The sequence below is a fragment of the Patella vulgata genome, chromosome 6 (genome assembly GCF_932274485.2).
Source record: "Patella vulgata chromosome 6, xgPatVulg1.2, whole genome shotgun sequence".
NCBI classification, from domain to species: domain Eukaryota; kingdom Metazoa; phylum Mollusca; class Gastropoda; family Patellidae; genus Patella; species Patella vulgata.
In genome coordinates, this window is record NC_065884.2 from 5260232 (window position 1) to 5279562 (window position 19331).

The 19331-nt window shown below is 34.5% G+C and overlaps 1 protein-coding gene across 1 annotated transcript; it reads right to left on the reverse strand.

Annotated features, from left to right (window-relative positions):
* Nucleotides 1-618: 618 nt before the first annotated feature.
* Nucleotides 619-19325, reverse strand: LOC126823576 (inositol polyphosphate 5-phosphatase K). The gene is made up of 12 exons (XM_050552483.2): nucleotides 18847-19325; nucleotides 18060-18161; nucleotides 17162-17255; nucleotides 16122-16238; nucleotides 15017-15124; nucleotides 13575-13642; nucleotides 13289-13400; nucleotides 12077-12186; nucleotides 10183-10345; nucleotides 9357-9494; nucleotides 7469-7654; nucleotides 619-6852 (listed from the first exon to the last, which is right to left on the reverse strand). The coding sequence occupies exons 1-12, from the start codon at nucleotides 19026-19028 to the stop codon at nucleotides 6841-6843; spliced, it is 1392 nt and encodes a 463-aa protein (XP_050408440.2). The 5' UTR covers nucleotides 19029-19325; the 3' UTR covers nucleotides 619-6840.
* Between the last annotated feature and the right edge of the window lie 6 nt (nucleotides 19326-19331).

A 19331-nucleotide genomic window follows, 5' to 3' on the forward strand; every position in this document is an offset into this window, starting at 1 on the left:
AAATATGCAAGACAATATTTCAAATGACAATGAAATTACCATGACAGTACTTTAAATCACCATGACAGTACTTCAAATCACCATGACAGTATTTCAAATTACCTCGACAGTACTTGAAATTACCATGATATTACTTCAAATTACCATGACAGTACATCAAGTTACCACAATATTACCATGTCAGTACTCCATAATTACCATGACAATACTTCAAATTAACATGACAGTACTTCAAATTACCAGTACTTTAAATTACCATGTCAGTACTTCAAATTACCATGCCAGTTCTTCAAATTACCATGTCAGTACTTCAAATTGCAATGCCAGTTCTGCAAATTACCATGCCAGTACTTCAAATTACCATGCCAGTGTTCAAATTACCATGACAGTAATTTAAGTTACCATTATATATTACTTCAAGTTACCATGTCAGTACTACAAATTACCATGCCAGTACTTCAAATTACCACGACAGTTACTACAATATTACTTCAAATTACCATCAGTACTTCAAATTACCATGTCAGTACTTCAAATTACCATGTCGGTACTTCAAATTACCATGTCAGTACTTCTATATACAACACATTGTATGGGAGAGATAAAACAACAAAGATAATAATGAATACAGTATTTATATAAATTTGATTAATAATAAACTTCTAGTAAGAGAAGAACAGTAAAATGATATAAATATTGATATATAAAGATACAAGACGGATGGTATATACACAACTTATAAAACATAATATACATTAATCAAATCATTTATACTACACCCATATTAGGCTGGTTATCATACCTGAACCCACCTCTGATTATTATTGTTATTATCAACACAGAGGGATACCGATGGAGGCATAAAATATGTGGTAATAGTTTTTGGACAAAAATATATGTCTTAGTTAACAACCTTGTGATTGAGCTTGGTCTATATATTTCACTTTTTTGTTTTTGGTATGTTGTCATATTTCTACTTTTATAGTCATATTTCTACTGTTATAATCACATATACTGTTATAGTCATATATTTCTACTGTTATAGTCATATTTCTACTGTGATAGTCATATTTCTACTGTTAGTCATATTTCTACTGTTATAGTCATATTTCTACTGTTATAGTCATATTTCTACTGTATTAGTCACATTTCTACTGATATAGTCATATTTCTACTGTTATAATCATTATGTTCTGATTACTAGAGATACAAGATACATGTAGACAATCAAATAGTATTTGTATTAAAATATACTTAAACCAGAATTAAAGAGAGCTATGGTTTTGAAATATTTGAATGTACCGAGTTGCAGCCACCCTAACCTTAATGCTTAACCACTATGGTTGAGAGACAATCTACCAAACATTTTGACACCCTGTACCTTAGTACTGGGTCCTGTTTCACGAAATTTTAACTAAGATAAAATCAAAACTTTAGTAATTTGATTGGATCATATTAGATTGATTTTAGTGTTTAGCCAATCAAAATTGAAGTATCTACTAAAATTTGGATTTTATCTTAAGTTAAAATTTCGAGAAATAGGGCCCAGATGAACACTGTTGGTCAGATTCAATTTTTTCCCTAAAAACACAATGAGTCAGTTGTGGTGAAGGAGTGCAATGCCTAACAGGGTAAGCCCCATGGATACATATATTTTTCAATGTTTACATCATATTTGGCAAGTTCTAGTGCCTAATAAGGAATATTTGCACGAATAAATAAATAAATAAATAAATAGCAATGAAGGCAATGATACAAATCATAGATACATTGGCATTTCCCTATAAGGTGGTTTGTAAATGGCCTGTCCAGGATTTATTAAATGAAGGGTGCATTAGAATCAAATTAAATAACCCCCAAACAGCATAAACTGCCTAAAAATGGCTTAGGATATGCCATACCAGCAATCAGCTATATGTAGTATATGTATTAACTGCATATATTACGGTTCTTTCATTTTATTGGGTTTTTTTTTCATATTAAAGCATTTCAAAATATTAAGAATAAAACACTATTGACGAGGGGAAACCACATTGGAAAATGCCGATGAATTTTCTCAGCCAATGCAGGGATTGAAATTACAAAAGAGGTAGAAATACATTTACATAAAGATAAATAAAGGCCCTATATACTCTATATTAAAAATACATTATACAAGAGCGAAATCTGCCTGTTGGAGGTCTTTCTTTAGGCCCGAAATGTTATATAAACTATTAATTAGACATTAATTAACTTATCCAGACTATAATCAACTCTCAATGTCATCTTATGTGTCAGATTTTCAATGTATTGGAATCCAATCTGCTGCTCAATGCTCATTGATGATTAAATACAAAATTGGATAACCAGGACTATGTTTTTTATCATACCGACTTAAGTAATGATGATCGAGGCTAGGCTTAAAATTCAAAAGCTAATATCTTGGTTCATCTTGGAGCAATTTGACTGAAATTTTCAACATCTTCTATTTAAGTTATCTATTTTTTAAAACTATTATAGCAAGAACAGTCAACTCTTTATCTAATCTCCCATAATGTATCTTTAATTAATTAATCAATTACTATAAACATTATCCATAAGACAATCATAGGTTGAACACTCTACATTTTCATTAACTGTTTTTTTTACATCAAGTTCAATTAGAAAATATCAGTGAAACAATTTATGAGAAAGCCTATTAGTCAAGTCAGTGATCAAATGACAAAGGACTACAGTCTGCCCTAGGCATCATGAGTACCTAATTATAGCCTTTACATATGTTACGTACATTGCTATACACAAGGATAAAGTACCTGACACGTGTCCATAGGGGGAGGGGTCCAGGGGGTCTTCTCCCCCTGCTGGCGCAGAGAATATTTCTTATCTCCTACATTCATGTAAATAACACCGTTTTGGCTCACTCCACTGTAATCCTATACATGTATGCACCCAAATGAGCAGAAATATTGTCTCAAAGATTATGTATTTATCAAATTCGCGGGTAGTTCCCCCCAGACCTAACGCCAACCTTGACATCGTCTTCACCCTGGACCCCCAGCTGCTCAATTCCTTGACACGCCCCTGAGTACTTCTATATTTAAGGTAGATAAAAATAAATCACATATCCAGTTAAAACAATCAACCATTACTTCTTCATTCTGATGTACATTAGTCGAATTGAGCACACTAAAAAACACAACACACTTTAACGTCCACTCGACACAAAGTAGGTCATTTCGGGACTAACATATGGTTCAATTTTATTTCCAAGTGACCCTACTCCTTTTCACCTACAACTGGGCAATCGAAACCATGCCAGTTGACTCAATGACAGAGTTCATGATACAGCGCGCATGTGCTAACCATTCAGCCATCCAACCCCCCACTTTATATTGAAAACGATCACTGGTTTATACACATAAAGCACAACTTTTTGACACGTTTTCTGTCATTGTTTTCGAGCAGAGCACACTTGTCGAAATGTTGAACGATATATGTTAAAGAAGGCAAGTCTCTAACTCAATATCATCCAAAGTCTTCGACATTGCAAACATGACTTATTGGTCAATTTAAATCAACATGGATGTTGTTATCTTACCATGGCCATCCGATATCTAATATTTAAGACAAAATGAAAATTTTAAAATTGGCACACAAATCGCATGCCAGAATGCTTCCGGGCGCCATTTGTAATGAAGGAGAATACTATCGGTGCAGACACGAATAACCAAAAGCCAAAGGCTGCCAATCAATTTTGACTTTTTGTGTATTTCACTGAACATAACTGATTAGAAATTACAGTAAAAACAGAAAATCAGTCTGTCGTTAATGAGCATCATCAGCTATATTATAATATATATAAATATATGGAGTTTTATACTTTAACAAATAACAGAATATTAATATCTACAATAATACACAAACTACTGGCAATATTATGACATGGAAGAATAAGATTAATTAATACTAAATATCTATATAAACGCTAATAAAGCTGTGTTTATTTAAAATACTGGGACTGCATTCATACAAAAAGTAAAATTAAAACACTTTAAGAATGTAGTCCATTCATTGGCCAAGAGCTATGATTTGTACAACGATTTTAAATCTCATCCAATGATATGGCTGCATCCTTAAAATATTGCAGTTTAACTTTTTGTGAATATAAGGCCCCTGTACATTTATTAAAACAATAATAAAGCTGTGTTCCTTCAACCCGTCTTCATTAGTCCAGTCAGAGTTTTATGTGTAAATACATTGTAACTTGATATTATTATGACGAAGGAAGAAGATGACCCGCCCTCTCTTCTCACGACAGCGAATTTTAAAATTACGTTACAAAGTGACTTTTTGATATACAAGATTTTTTTTTTTATGTTTTTACCAATTTTTTTATTACTCCTTCATATGTAAATAACTCATTTAAATCAACCTGTTCATAATATCATTTACAATATATTGGACATTAAATTTGTATTGTAGTTTGTAAGACTTGTATTTATAAAAACATTATTTCTAGTAATACAGCTTTAAGAATTACAGTGATATAAACATTATTTTCAGTAATATAACATCATATAACATCATTTCTACAATATAGCTTTAAGAATCACATTTGTAAAACATGTTTAATAGCAATCTACCTTTAAGAATTACATTCATAAAAACATTATTTCCAGCAATATAGCTTTAAGAATCACATTTATAAAACATGTTATATAGCAATCTAGCTTTAAGAATAACATTTATAAAAACATAATTCCACTACACCTAGAGTTACTATGTATAAAAATATAAAAGATAAACACATATATATAATTTTACACCATTTCTTTAAAACCGTTATCCCTCATATCTTAGAACTATGTAAAGTATAATACTGATATATCAACTACACCAGAAGCTAGCTTAATGAATTAGAATTATAAAGGTATATTTCAGCTATAACTAAAGGCCACACTATGTGTAAAGAAAGGAATTCCACTACATCTAGAGGCTTCTTTGTGGAAAGAAATGAATTCCACTACAACTAGAGAGGCCACTATGTGTAAATAAAGGAATATTTCCATTACATCTAGAGGCTACTATGTGTAAATAAAGGAATTTGACTACATCAAGAGGCCATTATGATTGCATATAGGGATATTTCCATTACAACTAGATGCCACTATGCATAAATAAAGGAATTCCACTACATCTAGAGGCCACTATGAATACATGTAGATTAAGGAATAATTTCATTACATCTAGAGGTCACTATATATAAATAAGGAATATTTCCACTACATCTAGTAGAGGCCACTGTGGATACATTAAGGAACATTTCCATTACATCTAGAAGCCACTATGAATACATAAAGAAATAATTTCATTACATCTAGAGGCCACTATGTGAAAATAAAGGAATATATTCACTACATCTAGAGGCCACTATGAATACTTTAAGGAATATTTTCATTACAACTAGAGACCACTATGTATAAATAAAGGAATATTTCCACTGCATCTAGAGGCCACTATGAATACAATAAGGAATATTTCCATTACATCTAGAGGCCATAATAAAGGAATATTTCCTCTACATCTAGAGGCCACTATGTATAAAAATATAAAATATAATAAAGAATATTTGATATTAATTAATCACAGTATTAAATATATTTTATAATTAGTCATCTGGTTGCCTTATAACAAAGTTAGATGTAGATGTGACATAAATAGATCTCTTCATGGTTGTCAAATTGGGGGAATGGAGATAATCATAATGCTGTTGACTACAGAGAGAGAGAGAGAGAGAAATGGGGTTTAACGTCCACTCGACACAAACTAGGTCATTTCGGGACTAACTTATGGTTTAGTTTTATTTCAATAATTTGCTTGCGCGTAGGGGTCTTTAGCAGTGGGAGGAAACCGGAGGACCCGGAGAAAACCCATGAGGTTGGACAGGCGACCCTACTCTTTGTCATGTACAACCGGGGATTCGAAACCACGCCAGTTGACTCAATGACAGGCCTTACGATACAGCACGCACGTGCTAACCCTTCAGCCATCCAACCCCCCTTGACTACGCAGTACAAAGCTGACCAATAAAGTTGGAATTTAATAGAGATATATTTTAATGTCCAGTCAAAACAAACTTTGGAATGAACATATGATATATCTTTAAAATATGCATATAGGGAGAAAACTAGAGGTTAGGATGGGCCACCATACTACTTGTCTCATACAAGCCTGGCATCTTAACCACAACACTTACATCAATGACAGACTTTAGGTGAGTGGTGATAATAAAGACGGAACAGATCTTATGATCTAAAGCACATGTATTATATCTCTTGGTCTCCCACCAAGCCCCTAGGGACATAGTAGAAATCCAAAGTTATAAATACACAGAAAGCAGGCCCTGTGCCTCTGACTATGTAGACCCCAAGGAACTTCCGGGGCCTACGCGGTCCCTGGACCCTCACCTACGATGGTAGCCCCCCCTCCCCCAAATCAAGAATTGCTTCCGTCGACCCTGGAAAGAGTAATGTGCCAGAAGAATTTTCTTAACCCCATTAAATCAGAAAGTCAACAACCATGAAGAGACCTTTTGTACGTATCAATCATAAAAACTTTACGCTTCTTATCACTTCTGACACCAGATTTTCAGACAAGACAAAATCACAGTTAGAGATAAAGGCAGGATATATGAGCAAGATAAACTTCTTACAAGTTATTTCATTGGCTACTAAAATACAACTAAGCAACCAATCATTCAGTATTTGTAGTTCAGCTAATAAATACCATATAAGGCACTTGAAGAGATCAGAAAATGGATATCACGGTTCATATCACGGTAATACCTACACCTGGTCCATATCATGGTAAAACCTACAACAAACAAATAATTCATTAAGTTTCCCTGAAGATATAAAACTCAGATATGGAAAGTAAAATAATGCACTGTTCAACAGGTAATACTTTCGTTTCTTTTAAAAAAAAAAAAAAAATAAAATTAATTTATTTGAGTTGCTAGGGGTGATGACTTTGAATTGACATATTTGGACATAAACACTTTTGTTTATCAAAATTAAATTGCATTGTTTTAAAAAGTGAAATATACTAATTTTGTATTTGTTGCTTTAAATCAGATTCTGTGAATATCTGTTTTCCAGGATTTTGGGAAACATAATTTTTTCTTTTTTTTTAAATTTGTATAAAAAGTGATTTCAATAAAACAGCAAAGATCAAATGTTGTGAAAACCAGTATGTGCTTTAAAAATGAAATTATGATAATAATAACAATGTTAGTGACTGGAAACATATGTGTTTAAAACATATTTCATTGAAACTAATTCAAAAAGGGACTAGAACAATTTATAGAAATTATGAACCTTCTGCGATTCTATCTTTAATTTTAGTTTACAAAATCGCAGGAAATGTTTCTTCAGTCCAATTGCATTTTAAAACTTGATTTTTAATTCAGTGGGCCATTTTTGGTACCTACCTGAAATGTTTGGCTAATACCAAGTAAACTATAATTTTTGGTTAAATAAAGAAGACAATATTCTCCGGGTGGCGCTGTCATCCATTCTTTTGTAAAAGCTAAAGTAACACCCGATACTCCGCGCTTCTCCACACCTTGAACGGCCCAAATATATGTAACATACTCAGTTAATGCAGTAAAATCAGCCTGTCAAAAACAAATACAAAGATATGTAATACACTTAGTCAATGCTGCAAAATCAACCCGTTTAAAATAAACTATACAATATTCAACATAATTGAGTATATGCAGCAAAAATCTACTTGTCAAAGGGGCATTAGGTAAGATTAGATAAGGAGCTGATAGTTCTCGCTTTAATAGTTAGAAAATAGATAATGAAAATAAAATATGCTGAACATTTCAGTCAAATTGTTTCACTCTGAACCAAGATATTAGCCATTGAATTTTACGCTATTCTCAGTCGTCATTACTGATGTTGGTATGATAACAAGCAAAATCTTGATTATCCATTTTTAGGTTAAATCATCCATCATAAACTGTATTCAAATCCAGTAAATATTGCAGGATAACGATGGCATTGAGAGTTGATTATGGTCTGGATAAGTTAATTAATGTCTAATTAATAATTTAGATAACATTTCAGGCCTAAAGAAAGACCTGCAATAGGCAGATTTAGCTCTTGCATAATCTATATTTCACATAGAATATACAAACATATATAATATTGTCAGTCAAAGCTGCAAAATCTGCCTGTTGAAATATATTTTTTTAATAATTGACTCTTTAATTGTTTACTTTATTCACTTTACTACTACAACTCTGAGTTTACAAACCATTCTCAGACTTAAATCAAGAATTTACTCAACTTTCATTCACTGTTTATTAGAAATATCTTTGATCCAGAATTACAAAACTTTGCACATAGTTTCTGATTGAGATATTTGATACATTAAAACAAAAATGTTTTTATAGCGGGCTATATTTTTGTTTCCATTTGATTCTAATTTCAAATCAGTTAGATCCAGCAAAATACGGTAAGAGTCTCAACCAAATAGAATTGACAAATAATTCGTGTTGTCATCGTGTAAGACTTTGGATGATATTGAGTTAGAGACTTAGCTCAATGTTGAATCGAATTGACAAATAATTCGGGTTTTCAACGTGTAAGACTTTGGATGATATTGAGTTATAGAGACTTAGCTACTTTAAGTCTGAGAATGCTTTGTGAACTCAGCCCAGAACTTGACATACAATTCGGATCTCGAACCTACAACCATCTTTAATTCTATATCAAACTTTTGAAAGCCAAGTGAGTGGGTAAGACATGGAGGTCCCGTATTAGTTCTAGTGTTGCCAGAACAATGTTCATCAGGAGTTTCTGGGGTGGTCCTCCCTTGTCATTGGTGCAGAACAAAGGGAGTGGCAAGGGACAATGCATAATCGTTCGGATGGCATGAAAAACCAAGGTCCCATATGCACATTGGCGTGCATGTAAAAGAACCCTTGACAGTTGGAATTTGAAGTAAAAGAAGGCCATAGCTTCGTTGTCCATGCAAAATTTCCCTCATAGCAATATTCTGTATGGCGTATGCCCGTCTTTATAAGCCCAGTTCGGAGCAGAACCGTAGGACGTTAAACAATTTCATTTTTTTTTCATTTAAACCTTTTGAGAGAGAGAGAGAGATGTCCACTGAACACAAATTAGGTCATTTTGGGACTAACATACTCAGAAAATCCCACGTGTTCGAAAGGCGACCCTATTCCTCATCATGTACAAGCAGGGAATAGTAACCAAGCCACTTGACCAAACAACAGACATTATGATCAAACCATTTGACAAACCTACCCCCCTCCACCGTTTGATATGAATAATAATGAGATTATTTACCTTGTATAAACCAATCCAATCATTATAATACGATGAACCAGACGACACCATCTTGTAGTTAATCAAATTATCACGTTTCTGGCGAAACTCTTTGATTGGATAAAACGTAACTGGGAGACGTGGGGGGTTCGGGAAGACCTGAAATGGAAAATTGTAAAAGAGTTAGTAGTCTATTATTTTGTTGATCAACACTGTTGTTACAAGTGACCATCAAGTAGTCGCAGGTAAAACTATCAAGGAGAAGATGAACTATAACCCAGTGCACAATATATGTTAGTCCCGAAATGACCTAGTCCCTTTTCGCTCATTCTATGGAGAAGATAAATCAAAATTTCTGTTATGAAATGTTCAAAGATTACCACCCATCTATAACTGTTCGGTGACAAATGATACAATTCGATACTCCAAATAGAATACAAGAATATAGACTTTACCTAGACATTCCAAATAGAATTAATACAAGAATACAGACTTCACCTAGAATTAATACAAGAATACAGACTTCACCTCGACATTCCGAATAGAATGAATACAAGAATACAGACTTCACCTAGACATTCGGAATAGGATTAATACAAGAATACAGACTTCGCCTAGACATTCCGAATAGAATTAATACAAGAATTTAGAGAGAAATAGAGTTTTAACATCTACTTCACATTTCTGGACTAACATATGGTTCAATTCTATTTCAATAATTTGCTGTGGAAGGAAACTGGGGGGACCCGGAGAAAACTAACGAGATTGTCACGTACAAGCAAGGAGTGGAAACCATGCCACCTGACTCAATGACAGGTCATACTAGAATACAGGTAATAAACTTTACCTGGATATGAAAAAGAGAAGACACAGGTTTATGATCACTGACTTTATAGACTGGATGACTGTGATAATGTAGTTGTTGTACATCCAGACACACATCATCATAGCTTGTATCATGTGTATACCACAATATACGATCACACCAGGCTGGTACACGTTGTTTCTCACTATACAAAATAATAAAATACATGTCATATAGTTGATATACATTTGAAATATTAGGATATGACACATATGACTAATTTCTACGTGTTTTTGGCCGACATCAAGGAGATTAAACAAATCTAAAAATGGAGAAATCACGGGTTAATCACATAGATTAAATTTATAATCACCCTTATTGGATTCATAATAGTCCGACAAAGGAGAAGCAATGACTTCTGTTCAGGATTGGGTTGATGAATTGTCCGATTAAAGATTAAGTCAGTCAATCAAGGCAGATTAACTAGTTAATCAAGGTAGGTGTATAAGTGGTATAACACGATAAATACGTTGAACACTTAATTATCTAATCAATCCCGCCTATTATCAAGGATAATCGGGTTGAGTGGTAGATATACGCTCAGTACACTATATTAAATTTGGAATTTTGAATATTATTCACCATTTCTTGATGCCCGACTGGGCATATTCCTGGTCGGACAATTTAGGACGTTTGGAAAAAAGCATCAGACATGTCCAGAATATACGAGTGAAATCCCAATACGGAATGTAACAGTATCCTTTCACACTATACCAATAATAACATACATGTGCTATAGTCTATATACCGGTATATCTAAAATATAGATGTCACCTAATATTTGATGTTGGCATACCATTATTTCTATACAGGCACTTTGCCTTTCGTACATTATTTATAAAAGATACAAAAAAAAAAAAAAAAAAATATTGGACTAAGTTTATTAAAGGAGTCAAGTAAGACATGGCATAATATATTGATAAAACTCTCAGACTATTCTTATTTTGACAAGATGATTTATAATGTGGTGTCAATGGTATACACAGGACCTCACTTTTCTACCAGCTGAACGACTAGATACTTTTCCTTGACAGGCCATCAATATTGCTCTACTGACAAGGGGACACCACTCTGTCTTACACTACTGACAAGGGGACACCATTCCATCATGTACTACTGACAAGGGGACACCACTCTGTAGTACACCACTGACAAGGTGACACCACTCTGTCTTTCACCACTGACAAGGGGACACTACTCTGTCGTACACCACTGACAAGGGGACACTGCTCTGTCATGCACCACTGACAAGGGGACACCACTTTGCCGTACACCACTGACAGGGGACACCACTCTGTCGTGCAACACTGACAAGGGGACAACCTGTCTGGAAAATTCCAAGGAACTTTCTTTGTCGACACAGGAACGAACCTGGTACATCCTTGTTAGTGAGGTACAAAACCACCATGGCTCTCCTAACACGTACATTGTCATTAATTACATAGTCACTGTAAAGAAAAGGCCCCAAGTTCACAAAGCATTCTCAGACTTAAGATGAGAATTCAGTCAACTTTCAAACACTGTTTGTGAGAAATATCTTTGATCCAGAAACACAAAACTTTACACAAAATTCTAATTGATGTATTTGATACATTAAAACAACAAAAGTTTTAAAAAGAGCTATATTCCAGTTAAAAAAAGGCGAACAATTTTGAGTAAATTTTTAACTTTTAAGTTTGAGAATGCTTTGTTAACTCGGGACCAGATTTTGATAGTGTTACTTAGTTGCAATTTTGTCAATTCAGAACAATCTAACAATTGTACACCATTAAGAATTGAAAAGCTGTATACTATATTTTTGTATCATGACTATGGTTAATGTGACTGAATTCCTTGAATAGCAATAAGATTATTATACGATTATTCATGACATTACCTTGAATCATATTGATCTGTATTGATATCAAATTTATAGGTTGGTGGAAAACTTATCTCCCCTTCATGGAAATCTTCAAATACTAAACCTGCTTGCATTGCCAGGATTAACTGTGAAAGAATGAAATAAATGTCTATCAGTGACAAGTATTTCGTTATTTTAAATAAACATTTTCAGAACCAAGACATCTATTAACTGATCTGATCAAGGTACATGTTCCGTACAAATGAAATGGGGATTAACGTCCTACAGTTCTGCTCCGAACTGCGCTAATGAAGACGGGCATACGCCATACAGTGTGCTAATTTTTGCTCGGACAGCGGCACTATGGCTACTCTTATATCGAATTCCAACTGTCAAGGGATCCTTTACGTGCACGCCAATGTGTACACGGGACCTCGTTTTTTTGTCCCATCCGAACGACTAGACAGCTGTCCTTGTCAGGCCCTCCGTCCCGCATCACTGACAAGAAGAACCACGCCGGAAAATCGGGATGAACTTTCTCTGCCAATGTAGGGATCGAACACCCGACCTCCAGACTAGCGAGCCAGTGTCTTACCCAAATAGACACCGTGATCCCCATGTTCTGTACAAGCTTGGGAACGAAAAACCACACCAGCTGATTTAATGACAGATCTTATGATCTAAAGTGTGGATGTTAGACCTTTAGATCATCCAACCCCAATACTCAGTTACAGCTGTGTTTATACATATAGTTGTAGTACAGTGCAATAGACTGATATCATGTAGGTCATTAGAATAGAATGAACCGCTACTTATAACTAGCCAGATTTCAATTGGAGAAATGAAATGGGATTAAAGGTGGTTTAATGTCCTACTGTTCTGCTCCGAATTGGGCTAATGGAGACTGGCATACGCCATACAGTGCTATGAGGGAAATTTTTGCTCGGACAGAGGCACTATGGCCTACTCTTATATCGAATTCCAACTGTCAAGGGATCTTTTATGTGTACGCTAATGTGTACACAAGACCATAGTTTTTCGCACCATCCAAATGACTAGACAGCGGTCCTTGTCAGGCCCCCTGTCCTGCATCACTGACAAGGGGCAACCACCCCGGAAAATCTGGATGAACTTTCTCGGCCAATGCAGGGATCGAACACCCGACCTCCAGACTAGCGAGCCAGTGTCTTACCCACTTAACCACCGTGACCCGATATTTTAATTGGAGTACAGTGTATATATTTATACCTGATCAAACTTGAGAAGTTTTTCGTAATCTTTATTTTCACTACATTTAATGGCTTCTTCTTTGGTCAGTTCATTCAGACGAAAATTCAAATCACCCATCCATAGAACATAGCTGTTAAATAAATTAACAATTAATGCCAGTGAAACTATTAATTGAAATTTGAAAAGAAAATCCTATAACACTGATCTTAGTTTTTTCAGCCATGGATAATGCATGCCATAAGAATATAATTGTGGGAAGAATATAAAAAGATGAAACTTGGTAAATAGAATAAATTAAACGTACTCATGGTCCATAATATTATCAACATCATCATCTTTAAACTTCTGATGATCTATAACACTGTCATAATCCTGAAATATAAAACATCCCAGTCATAATCCTGTAATATATAACATCCAAGTCTTAATCCTGGTTTATATAGCATCCCAGTCATAATCCTGTAATATATAACATCCCAGTCATAATCCTGTAATATAACAACCGGTTGCCATGCAAGCTAAAAAAAAAAAGAAGCTATTTTTCCGCACAATCAAGGGCCATAATTCAGGAAGTTACGATCCGATATGCGTGAATATTATAAGGAACCAAGATCTTTGAGTTATAAACATGTATTTCAAGTTTCATCAACATCGGATCAAAATTATGTCCTCTAGAGGGTCCACAACCTTGATATACCATATATTTACAATATTTGCGTACAAGGGGCAGCCATTTTGTCTTGCAGTTTTGGTCTGATTTATACGAAACCATCATAAGGGTGCAACAGTGATATATTCAAAGGTTTTTTTTTAAATCAGATAAAAATTGTGACCTCTAGAGGAATCACAAGCTAAAAACGTGACTTTTCATACAATCAAGGGCCATAATTCATTAAGGTACGATCCGATATGCACGAATATCGAAAAGAACCAAGATCTTTGGGTTATAAATAGTTATTTCAAGTTTCATCAAAATCCAATCACAATTGTGGCCTCTAGACGGTCCACAACCTTGATATACCATATATTTACACTATTTGCGGGCGGTAGACGGCCATTTTGTATGGCAGTTTTGGTCCGATTTGCACAAAATTCAAAATCATCTTCATTAGGGTGTAACGGTGATATATTCAAACGTTTTTTAAATCGGATAAAAAGTGTGACCCCTAGAGGAACCACAAGCTAAAATGCAATTTTTCGTACAATCAAGGGCCATAATTCAGGAAGTTACAATTCGATATGTGCAAATATCGAAAGGAACCAAGATCTGTGGGTTATAAACATGCGTTTCAAGTTTGGTCAAAATCAGATAAAAATTGTGACCACCGAGTGTCCACAAGCTAAATACGTCATTTTTCGTACAATCAGGGGCCATAATCCATGAAGTCTCGATCAGATACATGCCAATATCGAAAGAAACCAAGATCTTTTGGAGATAAACTTATATTTCAAGTTTTGTCAAAATCGGACAAGAATTGTGACATGTAGCGTGTTTCCGAAACAATCGGATCAAAATTGTGGCCTCTGGAGGGTACACAACCTTGATATACCATATATTTACGTTATTCAGACTGACGAAATATATAACATTACTGTGTCATATTTTTGTTTTAGTCGTTCTGTGTGTTGAGCAATAGGGGTTTATTGCCTATTAGAAAGAGAAGACATATAATAGTTACATGATACCAGTCACTATTTATAACTAAATAGAGCAAAGTTTAACATCATTTAAACTTAAATACTAACCTCTATTCTTTCCAGTAAATTATCTCTATGAGCTGCCAGATGACTGTTGACAATAATAACATTCATTCCATAAATATCTAATCTAACACTAACACCTCCTTTATTACCCTACACAATATAGATTATAGTATACAATAGAGAATGCTTGATTACTAGCAAGGAACATTCCGAATCGACAAAATTGAGTAACAAAGAAAAGAAACAAGAGTCTTGTTCCAGTTCTGTTATTTCCGAAAAAAAGGTGTGAGCAGAACTGTAACATAATCAAATGCTTCAGATATTAATTTGTGACTGGTCAACACAGCATCGTATTTGGTTGGCACTTGCTTTGTCATTCAAAATTCTTGTCTTTACTCAACCGACATCTTTTGGGAGTTCAATTAAATATCCCCATCAGTTGTGATTATGGATACATTTTTTTACATTTAATATCAATGTAAGTGTAGCAGCATCTCTTTATAATTAAAGATACATTATGAGAGATAAGATAAAGAGCTGGCAGTTCTCACTATAAATTATAATTAAAAACTAGATAATGTAAAGGGAATTTGCTGACAATTTCAGTCAAATTGATCCACTCTGAACCAAGATTTTAGTGATTGAATTTTTTGTCTAGCCTTGATCATCATTACTAAAGTCGGTATGATAAAAAACATAGTCTCAATTATCCATTTCGTGATTAAATCAAGAATGAAAGTGGAGCAGCAAATGGGGTCCTAATCCAATAAACATCGCTGGCTAGCAATGACATTGAGAGTTGATTATGGTCTGGATAAGTTAATTAATGTCTAATTAATAATTTAGATAACATTTCAGGCCTAAAGAAAGACCTGCAATAGACAGATTTAGCTCTTGCTGTGGCAGTTGAAATACATTCTAGTAGTTGTAGAATGTGGACTATATCTAGTGTCATCTGCTTGAAATCATTCAGTCGGTTGATATGTTTAACTGACAGTAACCCAGTCACATTGTAAATTTCAAGTGGTTGCTAAGCTAGTCCGAGTTCACGGTAGGTTAAGAGATTAGGACAAAATGAGAACAGATTCAAATAATTGACAATCTGTATGCTTCAGCAGAAACAATGACACACTTGAAAGCAACTTACCCATAATCCATTTAAACCCGTTCTTGTCGCTTCTGATTCGAAGTTGGTGATAAATGGCAAAATTGATCGCTTAGCAAAAATAATCAATAAAATACCCTGCATTGAGCGAACACGAACCTGTAAAAAAAACCAAAAACAATGTCAACACGGATACGTTCATCTTCAAATTAAAAAAAATGATGCCCCATTCTAATTTTTCTTAATGGCAACACTACCACAGAAAGACTGCACCACTGATAGACCACATGAACTTATCAAATAAGACAAATGTCGTATCACTAGAAGTACACTGGTTTTCTGCCTCTTAGCAAAGGAGAAATGGGTGGAACATTCACTTGACAAAAACTAGGTTATTTCAAGACTAACATATGGTTTAATTTTAGTTCAATAATTTTGCTTGCTCGTAGGACTCTTTAACAGTGGGGGAGCAGGTGACCCTACTCCTGGTCATTCACAAGCAGGGAATTGAAACGAATACCACTTGACTCACAGGCAGACTTTATGATCTAAATCTAAATCCCCTGTCCTCTTGTACAACACTTGGGAAGGAGCGGGGGGAGGTGGCCAAATGGCTAGCACATGCACATTGTATCATAAGGTCTGTCATTGAGTCAACTGGCCTGGTTTCAAATCCCTGGTTGTATGGGCCAAGGTGTTGGGTGCCCTGTCCAACCTGGTTGGTTCTTCCAGGTCCCCTGGTTTTCTCCCAATGCTAAAGACAGGTATCAAACATTATTTACAAGTTGTCTAGTAAACAGAGAAAGTGAAAAATCTACTCCTTGTCACGTAAAAGTGTGGGATTGAAACCACACCACTTGATTCAATGACAGACCTAATGATCTAAATTATATGAAGACACCATTAGATGTTATAACAACTCATTTCTAACTTTTACCAGCAAGATTTCAACTAATTCAATTTCAAATATGTCAGCAATTTAGTGAATTAATTATTATTATTACAGCATATTTATAGTGCGCCATTTCATATAACATGTTCAGGGGCACTTTACAAATTAAATATATGATAATATTTCCTACCCTGACATAATCTTTAGGTTTTAGTATATCTGTAATGGCCGCCGACCAACTGTTTCTACCCGTACCTGTATGGTCATTATTTACTTCCTGTAATCTATGTTAGAAATAAATAAACTTATATTATTCAATATGAATCATGCAATTAAACAGCATCACTACATGTACCAAAAATATACAATTGAAATAAAATGAGATGGGGTTTAACGTCCTACTTTTCTTCTCCATCTACAATAATGAAGATGGGCTTTTGCCATGCAGTGTGCCATGAGAGAAATTTTGTTCGATCAAGCAGGACTACAACCGCCTCTTATTTCAAATTCCAATAGTTGAGGGTTCTTTAGTGTGCATGCCAATGTTTAATTGAATCTTGGTTTTTGTTCCATTCGAACAACCATCCAAAGATATATAAGTGATTTTTTTTCTGTTTTCTGTTTAACAAAATGCAAGAAGTTAGCATTTAACTAATAACAAATAACTGAAAGGATGAGAATAACTTTCATATATTTGTAACATGAGAGAGTGAGTGAGAGATTTAACATCCACTCAGCACAACTGGTCATCTAAATACGAAGAAAGCCTACTTTTCTTAATTAATTACATGGTGCTGGGTGATGCCAAGTACAGACCGTTTAGCCAACCATTGCTCCACAATATCATTTGGCTAAATGCTGCTGCATTTCGATACACTGCAGATTTATATTTTAAATGTACTTTCTCCAAACATTTCTAACAGCCGCTTTTGACTTTCCGTTAACAACTTTAGAATGATAGGTGCTACCGATTGCAAGTTTACTTACAGGAGAGAATGTGACATCATATGTGGGTTCTCAAATTAAATGTAAAATATGAAGAAATAAAATAAATGGATAAAAGTATCAAAGTGGTAAAGACTTGTTACCCGATTGCGTAAATTTCTGGCAATGTTGATTGATGAAGTTGAAGAGCATCTGTTAGATCTACAGGTTTTGAATATGCTACATTCCATGTACATAAATACACCCTGTGTAAACAAACAATAACAAACCCTATAAATAAGCAATTACATTCATCTGAACAACTGCTCCTTCTGAAAATCTTTTCAAGTTGTTACTTTTTTAGATAATTTATATAAAAGAAGCATCATCACTTTCAGTAACCAAAATAAACAAACTTAGAGTAGTCCTGCTATATTTTTCTGAAGTGTTCAAAAGAAATGAAATGAAATGGGGTTTAACGTCCTACTGTTCTGTTCAGACTGGGCTAATGAAGACGGGCATATGCTATACAGTGTGGTATAATGAAAATTTTGCCCGGGCAGTGGCCATATGGCTTACTCTTATATCAAATTCTAACTGCCAAAGGATCTTTAACGTGCATGCCAATGTATACAAACGACTAGACAGCTGTCCTTGTCAGGCCATCAGTCCTGCACCTCTGACAAGGGGAAACCACATCGGAAAATCTCGATGAACTTTCTCGGCCAATGCAGTGATCGAACACACGATTTCCAGGCTAGCAAACCAGCGTCTTACCCACTTATTAGCCACCGTGGCTCCCTGTAGTGTTCAAACTTTTATAACATTTATTAATAACAACTCCACTTGCATGATCTGTAAATTGACAGTTATAAAGTTTTGGCCTAACATTGTGAATCTAAATATACTATAATTTTTAGAATTTAAAAACAAACTAATAGAAATACCTACCCAACATACTTTTTTGGCTTACCACCACTGCCACTACTACTTTTTGTCTTGACAGATGCTGTTGCCATTATCAGACGATTATTTGATTTTAAAATGTCAGAGAAAATATAGACCACAAAAGGAATCAAAAAACCATAACATAACAAACAGGGCAGGGTCCAGTTTGATTTAGATAAAACCATATACAAGTAACATACATTAACAATAATAATAAAAAAAAACCAACAACAACACACGAACAACTCAAACCCGCTCTAACTTTGATTTCAGCAAAACAAGTCGATCATGACGGGTGACAAACAGTAATAAAATTCAGCGAAATTATAATGCGATTTGCTTCAGTTGTTTTCGCATTCTTTATAATACAATTTGCCTGTCCCGGTAGGCTGTTTTAGACATGGATCATTAACTATGGTTATTTATTTTGACATTAACACAACAATATAAAAGTTTTAAGACTTTTTCTTTGGAAATTTTGACAGCGG

What these genes read in the sequence shown, in the direction of transcription:
- LOC126823576 (XM_050552483.2), bottom strand. Translation starts at nt 19,028, where the DNA reads ATGGTTTTATCTAAATCAAACTGGACCCTGCCCTGTTTGTTATGTTAT. An exon ending in CCAGAAATTTACGCAATCGG is followed by an intron (nt 17,256 to 18,059) that starts GTAACAAGTCTT and finishes TTTCTAACATAG; the next exon opens with ATTACAGGAAGTAAATAATG. An exon ending in ACAGATCAATATGATTCAAG is followed by an intron (nt 10,346 to 12,076) that starts GTAATGTCATGA and finishes TATTTTGTATAG; the next exon opens with TGAGAAACAACGTGTACCAG.